The following is a 23774-nucleotide window of genomic DNA, read 5'->3' as shown; positions in this document are numbered from 1 at the left end:
GAGAGAGTGAACTGCAGGACTGTCTGTCTGGCCTAGAGAGAAAGCAAGCCGGCCCAGACGCTATTGTGCGCCCGTGGCGTTCAGCCCGACTTGACCATTCTGAACACATGCACACACAGCCAGACAGAGAGAGAGAGAGAGAGAGAGAGAGAGGTCATCTCGGTCTGTACTGTCTGGCCACACTGCCCCATGTCTGCATAGATCCATATTACCATTATAAACACCTGGCACATCTGTAGTCCGGGGGGGCAGAAATACAATAGAACTGTATGGCCAAAAGTATGCAGACACCTATGAGCTAGAATAATCGATCCTATTCCGAAACCATTAGCATGAATATGGAGATATACAAACCCCCCCCCCCTTGTGTTATAGCAGCTTCAACTCTTTTAAAGGCTTTTTATAAGATGATGAAACGTGTGTCTGCGAGAGTTTGTAAAGTCCTAGTTAATATTCCAGTTCGTCTCTAAATGGTTCAGTGGGGTTGAGGATAGGGCTCTGCGTACTGAGGTCAATATTTCACTGACTTTGCTTTTTGCACAGAAATGTTCACCGCAAAGGTAAAGCATACTGTATCATTTATGTTAAGTAATTTATTTTTACACTTGTTAGAAATCATTTTGAGAGGTGTCTTTACTTGTGGCCACAAAGAGTCTATTCCTAAACCTTAAGTAAGCTGCCTTGCTGCCTCAGTAGAGAGAAATCTAATAAGACATCAAGTTCATTTAGTTTGATGTCTTTAGACGCACGATTACGGTGATTACGTCACCACAGTTTTTGCTTACTAAGCAAACACAGTTAGCCTCAGGCCATTTAAACCAATGCCTTCTTCTCTGGAAAGCGTAAAATGACATAAAATGCATCTATGTAGAGGGATCACTGGGTTATCAGACAGGTCCAGAGTGTCTGGGGTGGGTAAGATGAATGAAGTCCTGCAATGGTTTGCCTGCCTTGTGACCAGGACAAATCGGTTGAAGAAAATGAAGTAATCTGTAACAGTTAAGTGTGACGACATATTAAAAAAAAACGAGGAGGAACCATAAAAAAAAAATGTTTTATCAAATTGTAATTACACAATCACTGTCATTACAGCTCAATACTATAAAAGTAGAGAGAAGAAAATCTGTATGACGTGTGTCCTTTAGGATTGGGATTTAAAGTATGTACTATTCTGAGTCAAACTTATTTACATCATCTATGCAGTCCTGCAACCCATTGTCATGGTCTTGTGGACTGTCATATCTGCACGTTGTGCCATCGTCAATCCAGATCTGCTTTACTCAGCGCTTACGTTCGGCTCCTAAAATGTCTGTTACGTGAACAGAAGCTGGTGGCACCATTCACAATGATCCAATTTGCTAGATTCCAACTGGCTCCTCCTAGACTGCATTAGTAGCAAGGTTGGCATTCTTGGGAAAAGAATTTCTTACACACTGACCCACATTCTAAACTCCCAATGATATAATCCTACGTGTGCTCAGACATGTATACAGAGACACAAAAAAAAAAAAAAAAAAAAAAAAAACATTTAAAGCTAGACTGATTGTACAGACTAACAGACCAAAGTAACAGTCACTTAAAAGGACATTGATTCAATTACAGTAACATCTCAAATGGAATGTAAATCCAGCTGTTATTATCATTTATCTAGTAAACATGATGCAACAGACCAATGAGGGTTTTATCATTCCAGCCGGGGCTCCAGCCTTGTCCTGAAGCAGTCTGGTTATGTGACAGACAGCATGCCGGTGCAGACGTGCCATGACTTTCTACCAGCCAAATCTACTCATGACATAGAGGCTGAGTAAAAACACACAGCCAGCCAGTCCTGTTAAAGCTAACATCACTAAAATGGAATCCTCTAGAGACCCTAAACACTTTGAATACTTTGTGGTCCTGGTTAATAATCCTAAACACCAACACCACTTTAACTCTAATGCTAAGCAACATCTAAAACGTTGGTAAATAGAAGTAGGCTTACAGTTTGATTGAGTTCTCTCTGAGTTGTTTCACTTGTATTTTTGTGCAACGTGAATCCGATTTCCCTGGATTAACTGGGTGCTATGTAGCAACCCGTCCTGGTCAGGAAACCAGTCATGTCTGGATGTAGACGCCCGGCCAGACGATAGCACCGCTGGCGATTTGAGCCCTTGATCCTAGCAGTAGTGGGCTTGTGTACTTTACCGCTGTGCCACCCAAACTCCCATCACTCATCCTATTATTTATATTGTCTTGTACCTTCGATACAGTGATTTCATCTAATGCTACAGCCAAGTCTGACTAATGCCAAGTTCACACTACACTTTCCAAGTGGTCAGGTCACTGTACAGTTCACACTACACGACTGGATCTCTTGTAATCGGGAGTCTTTCAAGTCGGTGTGTATTTCACATTACACGACTGATCGGTGATAGGGGGTTTCACACTACACCATCTATCACCAACTGGAATCGCAGGCGAGCTTCTCTGGTCTCTTAAACTACGTTTAGTCACGAAAACAAACGTGAGAAGTGACGAGGGGTTTAATGATACCACGTCCAAAAATGCACGTCAACAAGTAGCGAGCGATCAAAGTTTGTGCGCTGATGAGCAGCGTAAAATCAAAGAGAAAAAAAAATGAATCTGAGTGGAATTGGCCACGCAAACAGCATGGTTTGTTCTATAGTGAGTTGGAGGTTAATAAATATTTTTTGCAATGCAGCGTGGGTGTTTTGTAAAGAACAATAAGGTCAGAAATACTGTCAAACTTGTGTGTGTGTGTTCTGATATAAACTACAACTTCTCCCCTGCGTTTCCCCTCACATCGTATCTTGCGTTCTCATTGGCTGTTCGACATAGCACACATTGTCAGTCGGGCAACTCTGATCCAGATATTTGACAAGCTAGATATCTCTAGTTGTTGAGTAGTTCACACATAGCGATTGAGAGCCGAGTTTCGGTCGCCGAGCCAACGCCGAGTTGCTCCCGAGCCGGTAAATCTAGTGCCGACCCGTCGGTGAGCGAAAATCAGGGCAAAAATCGTGTAGTGTGAACAAGGCATTAGCCAAACACTTCATGCTTTGCAAAACATAATATCCATTAGCACTTTGTAGACTTGCTTAAGATCTAAACCTCACCTATGAGGCATGTTTTCACTCACTTATGAAGTTTAGGTTCTGTACATTTTGTTACCATTTTATTATTTTGGAGCCTTTGCGTGTTTCGCTGGAGTTTCCTAAGTTCTGAGCTAACTCTCAGCTGGGTGAGGCTGATGGGAATGTTTTGTGGAACATGTGGACTGGGGCTTAAGTTTGGGCTCGGTTAAGTGCAGGAGAAGGTATCTGAGAGCCGCTCGACTTGCCTGTAATGTGTTTCGAATGTTCTGCAGCGAGAGCTCTGAAAGACCGTCTGAATGAGTTATGAACACTCCAGACAGAACTGTAACTGAAACACCGGGTTATGTAACGGCTCACTATCAGCTCTCATGCTGCTAGTACTTATCGTGGCTCCGTGTTTTTCTGTGTAATCCTAGAACAGGTCTGAGTGACCTTAATGCTGGTCATTGATAATGCAGACATCATTAAAATGAATGTTTTCCTGATTCTGCTGTAATCTGATGCAGCGTCGTGCTGTTTTCATCTCGCCGTAATACACTCGTCCGTCCTGTGGGCTTTGTAATTAACCACCGAGCTCGATCACATGGGTACAACACTACACACACACTACTCAGGATTCGAATTTAGGGAAATTGATTTATTTAAGTCGTCCTATGACTATGTGAAACCCCAGCTCGCGTTCTCCTCAGATTTATAACTGCCTACACCTTTTAAACTCTTAGCGGCTCCGCTTGCATGACTAAGATTTATTTACAGATTCGACTTTCCTCTCTGACAGAATTTAGTATAAAGGCATTTCTGCGCTAACGTGGCACTTCTTCAGATTTATAAACTGCAAGCCACCTCACATCTACTTCAGATGAACATGCTGAGCCGTGTTGCATTAAAAGCAGGAAATCAATATGACATGATTATAGTTTTCCACGAGTCTGGTTTTAGTTTTCTCTGACCTTTGTTTTGCCTGCATAGCATTCTGATGTTGTTTCTCCAAACTGCTAATAATTTGTTGGCTGAAGAAAATCAGTCTGACATCAAAAGTGATCCTTTTGCACTTTTAAATCATATTAAATCCTTTTGTGTTCTCTGTTGGAGATATTTTCTGCAGATACTGATACTTTTCACAAGAAACAGAAATCACAAACATGAATACATGTTTTTTATTTGTCATTCACATGGAAATGCTTAGATAAGAAGTTTAAGGACAAGACTGTGTTTAATGCACTGATGTTATTTCATTTTCATTGTTTTATTAAGTATTTTTCATGGTTCACAACCACTTTATTCTGAGTTATGTGGCGATGAGCCTGGTCTCCTTGCAGTAACACACCCCAGACAGGATGCCAGTCCATCATAGGCCACAGATGTTATTGATTTCAATAAAAAAATAAGCTTTGACAGACTACATGCACCAATGTATGGTGATTCATTAAGTGTCCTTCAACATAAGGCAGGGCTGGACTGGGCTGGACTGGACTGGGCTGGACTTTAGCCATTCACATCAGTTGTGAACACGATGTGGGAAAAACCCGTCACAGTTCATCCAAAACTGCACGATTCAGCACATTAGTGAAAGCAACAGCATAGAAGTGTGTACATGAATAACCTGTCATTATGTTATGATGTGTGTGAGCTCTCTACATAGACGCATTTTGCGTCATCCTACGTGCGCTCCCGAGAAGGAGGCTGTTCAAAATCCTAGATACCTTAAAATGCTCACTGGTAAGGTATCTTAGAATTTCAACGGTATTTTGACTCAAGAACATGGGAGCATCTGATGCTGCCTTAGCGGTGAAGGCAATCCCAAAAACATGACGGACGGTGTGGAGAAATTTTCAAATATAAATAAATTATTATTGATGTTTAATTTGTATAAAGGTGCACAAGTGTATTTATTTGCAAATTCGGGATTGTCAGCGAATTTAACCGTTTTCGGTACACGGAGGGAGATGTTAGTTGACATGCTAGTGCGTTGTGCCACCCTATCCAATTGGTTTGAATGGCATTAGGCTAACTGTGTTAGATTAGTAAGCGAAAACTGATGGAATCGCTGTCTAAGTAGCTCGTTCGAATAATCCGCCTTATAAGTCAATGACTTATTAGAATCCTCTCTACTTATGCCTGGTTCACACGGCACGATTTATGCCCTGATTTTCACTCAATGACGGGTCGGCGCTAGATTTGCCGGCTCGGGAGCAACTTGGCGTTTGCTCGGTGATCGAAACTCGGCTCTCAATCGCTATGTGTGAACTACTCAACACCTCGATCAGAGCGACCGAAGAGAGATATCTAGCTTGTCAAATATCTGGATCTGAGTCGCACAACTGGCAATGAGTGCTATGTCGAACAGCCAATGAGAACGCAGGGGAGGAGTGTAAAAAGGTGGGACAGGGGCTTAATATAGTTTATATCAGAATATATCAGCACACACAAGTTTTACAGTATTTCTGACCTTATCGTTCTCTACAAAACACCAACGCTGCATTGCAAAAATATTTAATAACCTCCAACTCACTATAGAACAAACCATGCTGTTTGCGTTGCCAAATCCACTCAGGTTCATTTATTTTTCCTCCTTGATTTTACGCTGCTCATCAGCGCACAAACTTTGATCGCTCGCTACTTGTTGTCGTGCATTTTTGGACGTGGTATCATTAAACCCCTCGTCACTTCTCGCGTTTGTTTTCGTGACAAAACGTAGTTTGGGAGACCAGAGAAGCTCGCCTGCGATTCCAGTTGGTGATAGATGGTGTAGTGTGAAACCCCCTATCACCGATCAGTCGTGTAATGTGGAATACACACCGACTTGAAAGACTCCCGATTACAAGAGATCCAGTCGTGTAGTGTGAACTGTACAGTGACCCGACCACTTGGAAAGTCGTGTAGTGTGAACTTGGCGTTAGGCAGCTGCCTATGTAGGGGGTAAGTCAGCAAGGCAGCTCACTAGGTTTTCGAACACACCCCATAAGTCTGTCTGAAACCCTAGTGATCTCTCTACATAGACATATTTAACATCATCCTATGCTCACGAAGGCTGACGGACCTACATCAGGGGCAGTCGTGCATTAAGAAACGTTCTCTTATAACTGATTGACAATTCTCTAATGAATCTCATTTCTGTTTACAAACACTGAGTCTTTGGTGGATCCATTTTTTTATACCCAGTTGTGATTCTCTCGCTGTAATTTAAAACCACAATATTCTTTTTGGTGTTTTTCTTTATTTACCTTGAATAAAATTGGCAGCAGCGTTTAGCGGCTTTACTGATCAGTCTCAGTTTTATTTCTAACAGTAAATCATAACTCTGAGGTTTGAATAATGACGTAGGAGGTGAGTTCCGAGTGGCTGTTATTTTCATTAGCGTTCAGAGCGAGCCCTGTAGAGTCCTGACCACAGAGGGTGTACCCCTCAGAGGGGTTAGGGTGTAGTGTTAATCACTTTAAAATCAACCACAGACGTTCTTCTGTTTCACATCCTAGAGTCATAGATCATGGACACAGGGCTTGTAGGAACAGTCAGTGATTTGGCAGACGTCTGCTTACGCGAGCTGTTTTGAAACTCAAAATCCAGACCAATTTGGGATCTCGAAAATCACGTCCTAAACACATGCGGTTCTTCTCCCCCGACATCAACGCCTAAATGCTAACGTCGCTCGACTTTTTAACCAGTGTAATAAATGACTTGATGGACCGTTAGAGACTCGTTCTTGTCCTCATTAGTTGGATTCTGGTGGTCCTTGTCATTCATTTTTGTTCTCGAGTTTTGTTTTGTTTTGTTTTGCCACACAGTCGGAGTTTTTCCACCAAGAATGTGATTTCTTTTTTTTAAAGCCGTCAACATATGAGATCTCTCGTAAAGTGTTCTGACTCAAAAAATACTCACCCCACCTTTAAATGTGTCAGAGCTGAACTGCACAGACCATAATCAACAAGGTGGTTCACCCAGGGTGAGGCTCAGCCATTGCGGTTGTACTGACCCCTGCGAATTCCCCAAATTTGGGAATCTCGACTGCATCTTTAATTTCTTTCGGGATCAATAAAGTATCTATCTATCTATTTATCTATCTATCTATCTATCTATCTATCTATCTATCTATCTATCTATCTATCTATCTATCTATCTATCTATCTACAGTATCTATCTATCTATCTATCTATCTATCTATCTATCTATCTATCTATCTATCTATCTACAGTATCTATCTATCTATCTAATCTATCTATCTATCTATCTATCTATCTATCTATCTATCTATCTATCTATCTATCTATCTATCTACAGTATCTATCTATCTATCTATCTATCTACAGTATCTATCTATCTATCTATCTAATCTATCTATCTATCTATCTATCTATCTATCTACAGTATCTATCTATCTATCTATCTATCTATCTATCTATCTATCTACAGTATCTATCTATCTATCTAAGCCAAACCAGTTATCTATCATCTATCTATCTATCTATCTATCTATCTATCTATCTATCTATCTATCTATCTACAGTATCTATCTATCTATCTATCTATCTATCTATCTATCTATCTATCTATCTATCTAATCTATCTATCTATCTAAGCCAAACCAGTTATCTATCATCTATCTATCTATCTATCTATCTACAGTATCTATCTATCTATCTATCTATCTATCTATCTATCTAATCTATCTATCTATCTATCTACCTATCTATCTATCTATCTATTTAACTATCTATCTATCTATCTAATTATCTAACTATCCATCCATCCATCCATCCATCCAACTATCTATCTATCTATCTATCTATCTATCTATCTATCTATCTATCTATCTATCTATCTATCTATCTATCTATCTACAGTATCTATCTATCTATCTATCTATCTAATCTATCTATCTATCTATCTATCTATCTATCTATCTATCTATCTATCTATCTATCTACAGTATCTATCTATCTATCTATCTATCTATCTATCTATCTATCTATCTATCTATCTATCTATCTAAGCCAAACCAGTTATCTATCATCTATCTATCTATCTATCTATCTATCTATCTATCTATCTATCTAATCTATCTAAGCCAAACCAGTTATCTATCTATCTATCTATCTATCTATCTATCTATCTATCTATCTACAGTATCTATCTATCTATCTAATCTATCTATCTATCTATCTATCTATCTATCTATCTATCTACAGTATCTATCTATCTATCTATCTATCTACAGTATCTATCTATCTATCTATCTATCTATCTACAGTATCTATCTATCTATCTAATCTATCTATCTATCTATCTATCTATCTACAGTATCTATCTATCTATCTATCTATCTATCTAATCTATCTATCTATCTATCTATCTATCTATCTACAGTATCTATCTATCTATCTATCTATCTATCTATCTACAGTATCTATCTATCTATCTAAGCCAAACCAGTTATCTATCATCTATCTATCTATCTATCTATCTATCTATCTATCTATCTAATCTATCTATCTATCTAAGCCAAACCAGTTATCTATCATCTATCTATCTATCTATCTACAGTATCTATCTATCTATCTATCTATCTATCTATCTATCTATCTATCTATCTATCTAATCTATCTATCTATCTACCTATCTATCTATTTAACTATCTATCTATCTATCTAATTATCTAACTATCCATCCATCCATCCAACTATCTATCTATCTATCTATCTATCTATCTATCTATCTATCTATCTATCTATCTATCTATCTATCTATCTATCTATCTACAGTATCTATCTATCTATCTATCTATCTATCTAATCTATCTATCTATCTATCTATCTATCTATCTATCTATCTATCTACAGTATCTATCTATCTATCTATCTATCTATCTATCTATCTATCTATCTATCTATCTATCTATCTATCTAAGCCAAACCAGTTATCTATCATCTATCTATCTATCTATCTATCTATCTATCTATCTATCTATCTATCTATCTATCTAATCTATCTAAGCCAAACCAGTTATCTATCTATCTATCTATCTATCTATCTATCTATCTATCTATCTATCTATCTATCTATCTATCTATCTATCTATCTATCTATCTACAGTATCTATCTATCTATCTAATCTATCTATCTATCTATCTATCTATCTATCTATCTATCTATCTATCTACAGTATCTATCTATCTATCTATCTATCTATCTATCTATCTACAGTATCTATCTATCTATCTATCTATCTATCTATCTATCTACAGTATCTATCTATCTATCTATCTATCTAATCTATCTATCTATCTATCTATCTACAGTATCTATCTATCTATCTATCTAATCTATCTATCTATCTATCTATCTATCTATCTACAGTATCTATCTATCTATCTATCTATCTATCTATCTATCTATCTAATCTATCTATCTATCTAAGCCAAACCAGTTATCTATCATCTATCTATCTATCTATCTATCTATCTATCTATCTATCTATCTATCTATCTATCTATCTATCTATCTAATCTATCTATCTATCTAAGCCAAACCAGTTATCTATCATCTATCTATCTATCTATCTACAGTATCTATCTATCTATCTATCTATCTATCTATCTATCTATCTATCTATCTATCTATCTATCTATCTAATCTATCTATCTATCTACCTATCTATCTATTTAACTATCTATCTATCTATCTAATTATCTAACTATCCATCCATCCATCCAACTATCTATCTATCTATCTATCTATCTATCTATCTATCTATCTATCTATCTATCTATCTATCTATCTACAGTATCTATCTATCTATCTATCTATCTATCTATCTAATCTATCTATCTATCTATCTATCTACAGTATCTATCTATCTATCTATCTATCTATCTACAGTATCTATCTATCTATCTATCTATCTATCTATCTATCTATCTATCTATCTAAGCCAAACCAGTTATCTATCATCTATCTATCTATCTATCTATCTATCTATCTATCTATCTATCTATCTATCTATCTATCTATCTATCTATCTATCTATCTACAGTATCTATCTATCTATCTATCTATCTATCTATCTATCTATCTACAGTATCTATCTATCTATCTAAGCCAAACCAGTTATCTATCATCTATCTATCTATCTATCTATCTATCTATCTATCTATCTATCTATCTATCTATCTAATCTATCTATCTATCTAAGCCAAACCAGTTATCTATCATCTATCTATCTATCTATCTACAGTATCTATCTATCTATCTATCTATCTATCTATCTATCTATCTATCTAATCTATCTATCTACCTATCTATCTATTTAACTATCTATCTATCTATCTAATTATCTAACTATCCATCCATCCATCCAACTATCTATCTATCTATCTAATCTATCTATCTATCTATCTATCTATCTATCTATCTATCTATCTATCTACAGTATCTATCTATCTATCTATCTATCTATCTAATCTATCTATCTATCTATCTATCTACAGTATCTATCTATCTATCTATCTATCTACAGTATCTATCTATCTATCTATCTATCTATCTATCTATCTATCTATCTATCTATCTAAGCCAAACCAGTTATCTATCATCTATCTATCTATCTATCTATCTATCTATCTATCTATCTATCTATCTATCTATCTATCTACAGTATCTATCTATCTATCTATCTATCTATCTATCTATCTATCTACAGTATCTATCTATCTATCTATCTAATCTATCTATCTATCTATCTATCTATCTATCTATCTATCTATCTATCTATCTATCTACAGTATCTATCTATCCAGCTATCTATCTATCTATCTATCTATCTATCTATCTATCTATCTATCTATCTATCTATCTATCTATCTATCTATCTAATTATCTAACTATCCATCCATCCATCCATCCATCCATATCTATCTAACTATCTAACTATCTATCATCTATCTAACTCATCTATCTAACTAACTCTATCCATCCATCATCTATCTATCTATTTATTATCTATACTTTGGCCTTTAAATTATTTATTTATTGGTGTTTTTTCTGTGGTGGACTTTCATTAACACATTCTTTGGTTCAGGTTTTTTATGGCATGGCACTGAAACTGTAGCCAACTGTTAAAGTGTATTTGCTTTTATATCAAGTTGTGTTTTTGGTGTGATCTTTGCAAAACCTTCACTTATTGTGAATTGAATTTGTACCTGTTTCCAGCTTTGTTTGTACCTGTCTTTACCTTGAGACATTGTTTATGTTTGCTTTTGCATAGCATGGGTAATTTTGCTGCCCACACTTCAGAGTAATCGCACTGGAACACCAAACGTTTGGAGAAGTTGATAGTGTAGAGGTTTACTAGGCTTTTTTTCTTTTCTCAATTGCTTGATTTTTTTTATTCTATATTTTCCATTTCACCCCTTTTCCTCCAAATCTAGTTGCATTCAATTCCCCAATTGTAACTTCCTCTGCTCTTGCAGACCCCAACCTTGCCAAGCAGAGCCGCAGACTACCACTCCCCTCTTTCGTTGTCCGCAACCACTAACCACTTCTTTTCACGTGTCAGAAACGAGGTCTTACCGAGAGCAGCATCATGTCCTGAGAACTCAGAATCAACCATCACTTATACAGGCGCCTCAAAGCCACATTTGCAATGAAACTTGCTTCACCGTTCTCTCTCTTAGACACAGCCAATCGTGTCTGTATGGGTGCCTGGTCAGTTCTGAAAGCTCAAAATATCAGCAGTGGTGGACTCATGCATTAGACCACTGCGCCTCCGAGCACCTGATTGATTCATGATATTTTAATTCTATTTATACATTTACTTACTTACTCTTAACTTGTTGTGTTTGTTTGTTTGTTTGTTTATTAGGATTTTAACGTCATGTTTTACATTTTTGGTTACATTCATGACAGGAACAGTGGTTACTTGTTACACAAGAGTCATCAGTTCACAAGTTTAAGTCAATTTTGTGTCTCCAATTCACCTCACTTGCATGTCTCTGGACTGTGGGAGGAAACCGGAGCACCCGGAGGAAACCCACACAGACACGGGGAGAACATGCAAACTCCACACAGAAAGGACCCGGACCTGCCCACCCGGGGATCGAACCCAGGACCTTCTTGCTGTGAGGCGACAGTGCTACCCACTTAGCCACCGTGCCACCCTTTAATTGTTGTGTCCACCCAGTTATATATTTTCTCCACTGCTGCAGACCCCTATCCTGACCGAGGAGGGCTGTACCCATAACGCTCCCTCCGACACATGAGCAGCTGTCAACCGCTTCTTTTCACCTGCACGAGGCGGGTTCACACAAAAATCAGTATCACGTATGGAGAGTGCAGACGCCAATGCTCAGCCAGCGGAGGCCGCCACTGCATCAACAGCTCCTGATACAGCCATTCCGTCTGTGTAGATGTCTGGTTGGTTGATAGTGATTTATGATTAACCAATGTGTTACGTAAACACATGATTTCTTGTTTGTAATTGTATAAAGCAAGGTGAGGTAGACAACTGTGCTAAAAAAATAAGCCAATAAATAACATCCCCCCGTATTTCTACATTTATATCCATATTAGTTTAAATGACCGATTCCTGATAAACATATCAGTTGAAATGTTCTACATCAGAGTTCTCATGAGCGACGTATTAAAGTTTTCGATGTTCCTGTGCACATCGTGTTTGTTGGCCAGGATCAGTTGTGCAATAGCTGCACAAAGAGGCCAAATACAGTTTCTCTACTTCCCAGCACATTTTAGTTAGAAACATGAACATGATTTTGGATGAAGCTACAGTTCTGAGTTCAGTGAGGTTTTTCTGTGGAGAAAGTTTTTGCAGCTCTTTATGAAGTATTGTTTTGTTTATGTAAATAAAGCACTGAGCGCTGAAGGAGACGCTCCCCTCCAGCGTTTGAGCCACAACATGAACTAAAGCTCTAATGATCTCAGCTACAGTCAGTTCCAGGTTTCTCACGACTGCCAGCCTGGTAGTTCTGTTTAGCCACAGTTGTCAGTTTAATCTAATTTATTACGACGTTACAAGATTTATGAACTACAGTCGGCCAGTAACCTTATCATACTATTTTTGGTTCTTCATGGACTCCATATTACAGATGCTTGGTCACTCACATCCAACCCCCACACTGGCAGAGGAGAACCACTGATGAGAGCCTCTGCCCCGCCCGATACGTGTCAAATTGTCGCCCACTTCTTTACACCAGCCAGAAGTGGATTCTTACATCCTTCTTAGCGACTTCTGTAATCACTGAATGTCATGCAGTAACACACCCTGACAGGATGCCCATCCATTGCGAGGACTCCTCTTCCACCCAGAAGATATAGCCGATCATGTCTGTATGTAGACACCTGACTGGCCAGTTTTCGAACCCGATCCCAGCATTAGTGAGCAATTGTAATTGACCTCTGGGTTACCAGAGCGTCCAGTTTTTTACTATTATACGAGGGATCTGTCTGAGAGACGATTATAGTCCGGATTTAGCTCCATCTGGTTTCCACCTTTTTGGAGACTCAAAGAAGCTTTAAGGGGAAGAAGATTTTCATGTGATGATGATGATGATGATGAAAGCAGTCCTGCAGGATTTTAACGTCATGTTTTACACTCTTTGTTTACATTCTTGACAGGAACGGTAGTTACTGGTTACACAAGATTCATCAGTTCACACGTTTAATGTCAAACACAGTCATGGACAATTCAGTATCTCCAGTTCACCTCACCTGCACATCTTTGGACTGTGGGAGGAAAACGGAGCTCCTGGAGGAAACTCGCGCAAACACGGGGAGAACATTCAAACTCCACACAGAAAGGACCCAGATTGCTCTACCTGGGAATTGAACCCCGGAACTACCCACCAAGCCACCGTGCCGCCCCCAGTATTTTTTTATCAAAGTTAAACTTGAATAAAATCAGACTCTTGTCAGCATCTCTTACTCTGTTTCCTTTGAATAAAATTTGATTTTTTTTTATGAATGTTTGATCCTATTAATATTATTTAACTATGCTAGAAGCTTCTATGCTGCTGTCACCCAGTCACTCTTACCCCACCATTGACTCTTTCAAAGAAGTGATATAAATCCGTTTCATGCTGTTACTGTTTGTTACATTTTGTTCGACTGCAAAGCTCTCAAAACATGAGAAAATAATGAAGGCTGTTGTTTTCACGCATCACTTGAAAATGAAACAAAATAAAAAGTTTGGCTTTTTGTGGAATCCTGGTGACTCGATGTTTTGTGCTTCCTTTCTGCATACCGCAGCCAAATTTGGTTCACGTAGCCTCGGCCAGCTCATATCATGCCCTGGTATTAATGAAGCAAGTCCTACATTTCTTTGCCAGTTGGCTTTTGCATGACTGAATTAGAACAGAATGTTTTAAAACATTGCATTCCTGATGCTGTCTCTGCCATTAATGTCTTTGTGATGCATATTTCACCTTAATTGCAGTCATTAGCGGACTGACTTATTTTCAGCACTAATAGCTTCTGGTAACTGATTGGCTAAGATCTAACTAATGAAGGAGCTTCTGATTGATTTCAGATGAATGGAGCCCCTCAGGGTGATCGTTTTATTATTAATATTATTATTATTTTCTTAAGCATTTTTATTGTTGTAGTATGCAACTGTTTAAAAGTTGTGTATTTGGAGACCTCTCTGGCAGGGCATTGTAACTGCAGGTAACTGGGGCAGTTGTAGCCTATCAGTTAAGGTACTGGACTAGTAGTCGAAAGTGGCTGGTTCAAGCCCCACCACTGCCAGGTTGCCACTGCTGGGCCCTTAAGCAAGGCCCTTAACTCGCAATTGCTTCTGACTTTTTTTTTTTCTTCTTTCGACTGCTCCCGTAGTCACCACAGCAGATCTGGTCCACATGTGGCACAGTTTGTGCACCGGATGCCCTTCTTTTTTTTTTTATTAAGTTTTTCCCCCAAATTTCTCCCCTAATCTAGTCGTGTCCAATTACCCTGATTACGTCCTCTATACTGATTCGACCCTTCACCGCTGACTGAGGACGCCTCTCAACTGACATACGCCCCCTCCAGCACATACAGTCAGTACAGACTGCATTTTTCACCCGCACGAGTGGAGTTCATACACAGACGGGCACTGTGTACGGAGGGCCACACCTCCCATCAGCATTATTCCTCAGCCCTGTGCAGGCGCCGTCAGTCAGCCATGGTCCGACTTTTTACCCCTAACCCTGAACAACAGCCAATCGTTGTTCATGACGCCGCCCAGCCCAGTCGGAAAGGCAGAGCTGAGATTCGATACGATGTATTCGAAACCCCAACCTGAGCGGCCGGATGCCCTTCTTAACGCAACTTTCATGTTTCAACCCAGGCTAGGGACCGGCACTAAGAGTGCACTGACAAGGGCTGGGCTGTTTCGACCACCCTCTCTCTCAAACATTAGCCAATCATGTCCGATAGCACCGCTTAGATTCGAACCCTGGATCTCAACAGTAATGTGCTAGCGCAGTTTACCGCAGCACGACCCAAGAGCCGTCCACACTGTTCTGATGGTTTTGTTAGTACATTTGTGACATATTACACATAAATAAGAGATAAACATTTACTATTTATTTATAGGCATTCAAGAGTGACTAGGCAGCGGTGCAGGACCAACATATTACATTTATTGTATCAAATTCCATTATTATTCCTTCGTTTTACTGACTGTGCATTATCAGTCAGACTGTTTAAGTGTTTAAATAAAAAAATATATGTTCTTTAACTTTAAACAGACCACATTGTGAGCTCAGTCTCATTCCAGTAATTGCAGCATTGAAAAGTCGTGCTGTAGGTCATGGTCAGAACAAAAGTGTAATATTGCCGATATGAAATTTGCTCCAGTTTTGCAGCAGACAGTTTTTAGCCAGGTTAGCATTACTCGCTAAGTAGTATTGACAAGTCGCCGCTGTCTTAAGTTGCACCGTGTTGTCTGAATTTGATACTGTTTCACTCTGGAATGGAGCAGAGTGAAATACCAATTGGTTACATGCCATTCTTGAAGGACAAAAGAAATAAATGCTTCCTCATCACATCTCTGTTGAGACTGGCTCAGTTCGTTTGCAGGAAGGAGATGTCTGGCTTGTACTTGGAAATCCTGTTTCTGCCCGGCTGGGAGATCCAGCGGCTGCTGCCAACCAAAGCAAAAGTTTAAAGAATTTAAATCAAAGTAGATTTTTCAAACGAATCTTGTTTGCTGTTTTTGTCAGTTTGGCAAATTGTCTCCATCACGCTCTGGTGAAGTCTGTGTATAAATGGAACACTGGCATGTATGTGCGCACCATAATAGAGCAAGATTAGCGTGATTCAGAGGTTTAAAGTGATGAATCATTGAACAGAAATTGGCAGAATTTATTACAGGCTTCATTTGGGTTAAGATCATGACTTGGACTCGCTCACTCCAAAACCTTGGTTTATTTTTAGCCATTTATATGTGACCTTACAAATACCTATATTGTATTTTACATTTTCTTGCATTATACCTGATTTATACCTTGGCCTCAGCTCATGGACAGGTACTCTTACCTTCTCCTCAAGGATAACAGCAAATGGGTTCCAGAGCTCCTCTATACCATCTCATTATCAATGCCACATTTAACTTTTGATGTTTGAAAACATTTGGTTTAAGGTTCTTTTGCAAGACCTCATGGTAGGTAGCACTGTCGCCTCACAGCAAGAAGGTCCTGGGTTCAATGTGGAGTTTGCATGTTCTCCCTGAGTCTTTGTGTGTTTCCTCCGGAAGCTTCGGTTCTCTCCCACAATCCAAAGACGTGCAGTTAGGTCAACTGGAGATGCTAAATTGTCCATGACTGTGTTTGACATTAAAGACTTGAACTGATGAATCTTGTATAACCAGTAATTAACCAGTGTGTAAAACATGATAAAATCCTAAATAAAGGTACTTAGAAAGAGGGCAGTTATTTTATTATATAGTTTTCACTATAGTTTTATAGTTTTATTCTAGTATAAATCTGCTGAAGACATACTGAGTTTTTAGCAGTGTTCCCATTACACCAGTGCGTCAAATCTTATATTTGTAAGACCTTGAGTCGGTTTCTGATCTGTCCGGCAGCACGTATTAGCCTTTTTTTGTGTGTAGCAAGTTCTTGCTGCCCTCAATACCCTCCGCTACCCATGCTCCTCTAGTCCGTCCCTTATCACAGCGGTGACGACAAGCAGGCGTGACACTGCATTATTACTGGAACTGATCAAAAGGTTTGACATTCTGGCGCCCCTTCACATTTTTCTCTTCTTATATTATTTGTTGCATTTTGGATTTTTCATCTGAATCCTGAACATCTTCCGTTCAGCAACAATAGACAAACATGTCAGTGCTTTCCCAGTCAGGATTGTGTCAGTTTGTAGCAATGAAGTCTCACACAAGTAAATCTTAATCAGCTTTCCTGGCCTGATACTGGCACTTCGCCCTAAAGAATGTTTAATTTGATTATTTCTCATCTTCATTCCTTCATTTCTGTTTCCCACATTTTTTTCTATTCTTGTGTACTTCTTGAGGAACGTACACCGATCAGCCATAACATTAAAACCACCTCCTTGTTTCTACACTCACTGTCCATTTTATCAGCTCCACTGACCATATAGAAGCACTTTGTAGTTCTACAATTACTGACTGTAGTCCATCTGTTTCTCTGCATGCTTTGTTAGCCCCCTTTCATGCTGTTCTTCGTTGGTCTTCGCTGGTATGAGTGGATCAGACACAGTAGCGCTGCTGGAGTTTTTAAATACCGTGTCCACTCACTGTCCACTCTATTAGACACTCCTACCTAGTTGATCCACCTGGTAGATGTAAGGTCAGAGACGATCGCTCATCTATTGCTGCTGTTTGAGTCGGTCATCTTCTAGACCTTCATCAGTGGTCACAGGACGCTGCCCACGGGGTGCTGTTGGCTGGATATTTTTGGTTGGTGGACTATTCTCAGTCCAGCAGTGACAGTGAGGTGTTTAAAAACTCCATCAGCGCTGCTGTGTCTGATCCACTCATACCAACACAACACACACTAACACACCACCACCATGTCAGTGTCACTGCTGTGCTGAGAATGATCCACCACCTAAATAATACCTGCTCTGTGGTGGTCCTGTGGGGGTCCTGACCATTGAAGAACAGCATGTAAGGGGGCTAACAAAGTATGTAGAGAAACAGATGGACTACAGTCAGTAATTGTAAAACTACTGCTTCTAGTTCTAAGTTCTAAGTGCTTCTATATGGTAAGTGGAGCTGATAAAATGGACAGTGAGTGTAGAAACAAGGAGGTGGTTTTAATGTTATGGCTGACCGGTGTATATGGTGCTGAGGACGTACCACACCAGTATGATGAAGTTTAGGCTTTTCTGGCCCCATTAAAGGGCGAGGTTTGAAAATTTGCCAACCAGACAGGGAGACAACAAGCCGACCTCCAGATTCGCAGCCAAATCACATGAAAAGTGTGTTTCTTCATCACACTGGTGTTCTGCTTGTGTCCACTATGTCCATATCAGTGTCTTGGCGTAGAGTTTGTTCCTTTTTAAATATGTGTGATGGATGATAAAAAATCTTTGCTGAAGTGAAATTCTACTCTTTTTTTTTTTTTTTTTAAGGAGCTCACGTCCATAATGAACCACAAATCCAGAGCTTATAATAAAATAAAAGAGTGGAGACATTTCGAGTGCAGACGCTTTTAAGTAGTTATGACGCCATTTGGCATTCAAACCACCTCATGCTTTTCGTTATGTGTAAAAATCCTGAGCAGGACCAGATGATGATCCGGGGGAAAAGATTTCAGCCACTTAATAAAGGAGCTCAATATTAAAAAACAAATAGTAGATGCGTTTCTTTTTTTTTTTTTTTACTCCCTTTATCTTCAAATCTAGTAATTTCAAATTCCTGATCGTGAATCCGCTGATTTTGCACAATTCCTGATGTGATGATGAAGAGCCGGATCACCTCATGCCAACTCCAACACGTGTCCAATCTGCAGCAGTAACAGATTACCTGCCAGTGTTGGGTTTCCACATACAGCCGTATCCCATACGGAGAACCATGCTAAGCTTCTTGTGATCACCCTCAAACAAATGCGCCCAACCAGTCCCAACATATAGCAACCGCAGAGGGACAAAAGTATTGGGACACCCGTTCTAAATATTGAGCTCAGATATTCCGAACACACCCATTCAGATTCCTGATCGTGAATCTGCTGCTTCTTGCACAATTCCTGATGTGATGATGAAGAGCCGGATCACCTCATGCCAACTCCAACACGTGTCCAATCTGCAGCAGTAACAGATTACCTGCCAGTGTTGGGAACCATGCTAAGCTTCTTGTGATCACCCCCAAACAAATGTGCAGACATTTAGACCAGCCCCAAAGATTGCATATCGCAACAGCAGAGGGACAAAAGTATTGGGACACCCATTCTAAATATTGAGCTCAGATATTTCGAACACACCCATTCAGATGTATAAAATCAATTATGTGAAATAAATGATATGACTCCAGATATGTTGGAAAAGGTCATTTCTCCCATTATGACTGTTTCCCTGTGCACAAATAATAAAGACAAGGTTTGTTTAGACCAGTTTGGTGTGGAGAAACTAAACAGAGCCTGGACCATAACCCTGTTCAAAACCCAACACATGGTTTTTTTTTTTTTTCATTAATTAGGCACAGATTCCCACAGCTGCACTCCAAATCTTGTGTAAAGCCTTCCCAAAAGACTAAAGGCTTTCTTTGCCTTCAAAAGAGGGTAGTTGTGCCACTATATTAATGGCATTATTAGTGTGCATTTACATTTGTTGGATTTAGAGGACACTTACCCAAAGCGACTTTCAATTATGACTGAATACAACTTGAGCCATTGAATGTTGATGCTCAGGGGCCAAACAGTGGCAACTTGGTGGTGAAGGAGCTTGAACCAGCAACATTCCGATTACTGATTCTTATACTAGTCCAGTACCTAAACCGCTGAGCTACCCCTGCCTTGTAACTTGTGGTTTGTTATTTTTAAATGTATGATGATCATTTATTTTCACTGTATTTTGGGTTTGGGGCGCTTAGCAAAAACAGGATCATCATTTACTCCAGTACTAGACATTTTTCACTTTAATGGATCTATAATTAGCTGTTGAGTGTACGAAGGAGTGGCGCTTGGGCAGGCCATTGGGTTTACCAAGACTTTTTGTCAGGGCATCATGACAAAGGAATGGTGTTTTGGACTGGTTGATTTTTGTCTTTCAGCTGTTGAGCGGCTGTAATTTCTCATCTCTGAATTCTGCACCCTGATGAATATTCCGTACTGCAGCTCCTTAATGCTTCCTCTGTGGAATAACTCAAATTTGGCGACGATCGTTTAGCGATGTCTGCTTTTCTCGTCTGTCTTCTCCATCGCTTTCTATGAACGCCCCTCAGCACGATTGTCTAATCAGATAATGACGATTGATTGGCCAGATCGCCCTTCATTAGCTTTTTTCCTCTCGGTTCCTCGGTTTTAAATCCTCGCTCTGGTATAATCTCCCTGTTTTGGCCGACTCGGGTTTCAGGACCTGTGCTGTAGGGTTCGGAGCTCATGGTTATTCTCGTTGCTCAGATGGTGGAATGTGATTTTGGCTCGATGCCTCGAAAGCGTCGAAGCTTTTGTTCTTCCATAGAAGGAAGGTTGAAACCCAATTTTATAGATGTATTAACTTCTCCTCCTCCAGAGGGACGCGCTGAGTGCTGTTACGTAACGTTACACTGGATTGATCACAGATGGAAATATGTACATGAAGGATTGAGTTTAGCTCTGTACAATGAATCATCTAATAAATCCAATCATTACTTATACATTATCCAATCATTACTGAATGAATGAAACAATCAATCCAATCATCACTTAATAACTTATCCAATCAATCCAATCATCACTTAATAAATGAAACAATCAGCAGCTACAGTTGACTAATCACAGTCACACACTTTCCCTTCGTGTTTCCTTAAGACTGCAGGAAAGGGTGCTCAGGTGGCGCAGCAGTCTAAAGCACTGGCGCATTACTGCAGAGCTGCCGACCTGCCCATGCGTCCATAAAAACACAATTGTTTGTGTTTAAGGGAGGGAAGGTTGGATGGGGTGTCTTCATGCTGTGATATGTGGACTGGTCTGGAAACCTGTGCGAGTTTGGGCAGGGGTAGGGGGGGTCATATGGAGCTTATGTGGGTATCCAACCCTGGCAGGTGATTAGTGGCCACAGATTGGACCCGGTTTTCCTTGATCTGGTCGGGAGTTGTGCAAGTAACAGCATAGGCCAGTTGTAGCCTAGTGGGTAAGATACTAGACTAGTAATCAGAAGGCTGGTTCAAACCCCACCACTGCCAGGTTGCCACTGCTGGGCCCTTGAGCAAGGCCCTTAACTCTCAATTGCTTGGACTATAAACTGTAAGTCGCTTTGGATAAAAACATCTGCTAAATTCTAAAAATGTAAATATTCACAGCTGGGAATTGGATATGACTAGAGTAAAATGTTTTCATGTTAGGTACGTAAATACTGGTGTCTGTCATCCTCTGATTAGTCTCATTGTCACTAGACCCGAGCTTTAACGGCTACTCCTCTATAAAACCATCCAAAGATTCACTCCCATCGTATGTTTTCTATTACTGAGGCTACAATCCAGTTTTTTATTACATTAAAAAGCATCGTCTGCCCAAACAAAGCAGTCCAACTGCATCCCAGACTGCTCACTAATCAGCATGTCAAACTTCTAATGGTCTCCTTATTATTCTGACATAATATTTTGTAGCTTCGCTCTGCCAAACCAAACCACTTCATGAAAACATGATAGAGTCTGCAGGCGGCTTGTAGCTAATGATTCGTCTTGTGTGCTTTTCTGTACTAAGACTTTGGCTGCTAGAGGTCAGGTGTCCCTCTTCCAAATTAGAAGCATATTCTCACAATACAAGTCATTTTTCCAGCCACATTTGTTAATATGTTTGTAGTTCCTTATCAAATTAACACATATTTCAAGTATAAAAACAGAGACGATAATTCTCAGTCACTCGGTGCAGTTTGGTAAGTCACATGACGTTTGTGACGAATATTACTGGTTCAAATAATGTAACCAGAAAAAAACACCCCATAAATCAAAGATCTCAATGACCAGGACCAGTATTTGCAAATGGAAAAATCATTTATAGCTAAATTTAACCATACTTCAGTTCAGTATGGTCAACTTTATGGCCAAAAGTATTTACACCATGAGCTTGTTGGACGTCCTATTTCATAATCAAATGGTATTAAAGTGGAGTGACGCTTATGTGATCTCTTCTCAGAAGGCTTCTCACAATAGAATAGAATAGAATGCCTTTATTTGTCATGTTTACATATACAGGTGTGCAGTACAATGAAATTCCTTTTCAGTTAAAAGCTGGGGTCAGTGCGTAGGGTCAGCCATTGTACGATGCCCCTGCAGTGGCTTGCATGGCAAAGCTGAGATTCAAAATCTTAACCTTTGGATTGATAGCCCAATGCTCAACCAACTAAGCTACCACTGTCCCTTTGTCCCATTCAATACTTTGAAGTATGTCTGTGGGAATTTGCACTTGCATCAGGCTGGGTACTGGTGTTGATCAAGAAAGCCTCAATTGATGTTCCAGCTCAGGACACTGGAGTTTGAGTAGAGAGCTTGCTGGAACAGGGAAGAGCCTTCCCTAAACTGTTGCTGCAACATTAAAAGTGTATAATTTCCTTTATGGAATTGATTTATTACACCTGTTAGCAATAGTTGTGGCTGAAACACATGGATTCAATAATAAGCAGGGTTGTCCCAAAACTTTGATCGGGTGGCACTGTCACCTCACAGCAAGAAGGTCCTGGGTTTAATTCCCAGTTGGAGCCGTCCGGATCCTTTCTGTGTGGATTTTGCATGTTCTCCCTGTGTCTTTGTGGGTTTCCTCCAGGAGCTCTGGTTTCCTCCCACAATCCGAAGACGTACAAGTGAGGTGAACTGGAGATACTAAATCGTCCATGACTGTGTTTGACATTAAACTTGTGAACTGATGAATCTTGTGTAATGAGTAACTACCGTTCCTGCCATGAAGTGTGTAAAACATGACGTTATTATCCTAATATCACTTTTCTGTACTTGGTTGAACCTGAAGGGTCCTGGGTGCCTCATATTTACCATCACATCCGTGTCTTTGTCGATCTCTCTGAACAGATAAAGAAATATTTTGAGCTGGAGCCCTTGGCCCGGGGGAAGAGCTGGCTGCTGGACGGCAGCACCATCGACAACATGGACGGCGTGAAGGAGAGCTTCAGCCAGCTCATCCAGCTGCTAGAGGAGAAGGACCAGGAGACGGGCAGGATATGAGCTGGGAAACTTCACGTCCCAGCATCCATCACTCCGGACAGTACAGATCTCCACCTCACCGCGGACCGGCCGAGATCCCAGCGTGTACGTTCCTCCCACTGGCACCGAGGTGTAAGAAATCCAGCAGGTCTGACGCATGGATCATGTGGTCTGTGTTCACAGGTTCAAAGATTCATTCGAGCGCCCAGAAAGAGGGGCGCTAGTCATATCAGAGGTATGATATCTCAAAGAACCGATCGATGGGTCCTGTCGTCTGAATATGGTTCGATTTGTCCTGTGTAATACTGACCTAGAAGCACATTCATACCTAACTGGTAAAGTTAAACTTGGAGAAACTG

At 39.9% G+C, this 23774-nt stretch overlaps 1 protein-coding gene across 1 annotated transcript in view; it reads left to right on the top strand.

The window, feature by feature from the left end:
• Positions 1-23556, top strand: part of arl15b (ADP-ribosylation factor-like 15b) — a 94971-nt gene extending 71415 nt beyond the window's left edge. Inside the window, exon 5 of the mRNA XM_063013901.1 lies at positions 23284-23556. Within this exon, the coding sequence (XP_062869971.1) occupies positions 23284-23436 (153 nt within the window). The 3' untranslated portion in view covers positions 23437-23556. The remainder of the gene's footprint in view (positions 1-23283) is intronic.
• Positions 23557-23774: the final 218 nt, after the last annotated feature.

The sequence above is a fragment of the Trichomycterus rosablanca genome, chromosome 18 (genome assembly GCF_030014385.1).
Source record: "Trichomycterus rosablanca isolate fTriRos1 chromosome 18, fTriRos1.hap1, whole genome shotgun sequence".
Taxonomy (NCBI): domain Eukaryota; kingdom Metazoa; phylum Chordata; class Actinopteri; order Siluriformes; family Trichomycteridae; genus Trichomycterus; species Trichomycterus rosablanca.
Note: the sequence above shows the minus strand (reverse complement) of the source record. Positions and strands in the feature narration are given on the sequence as shown.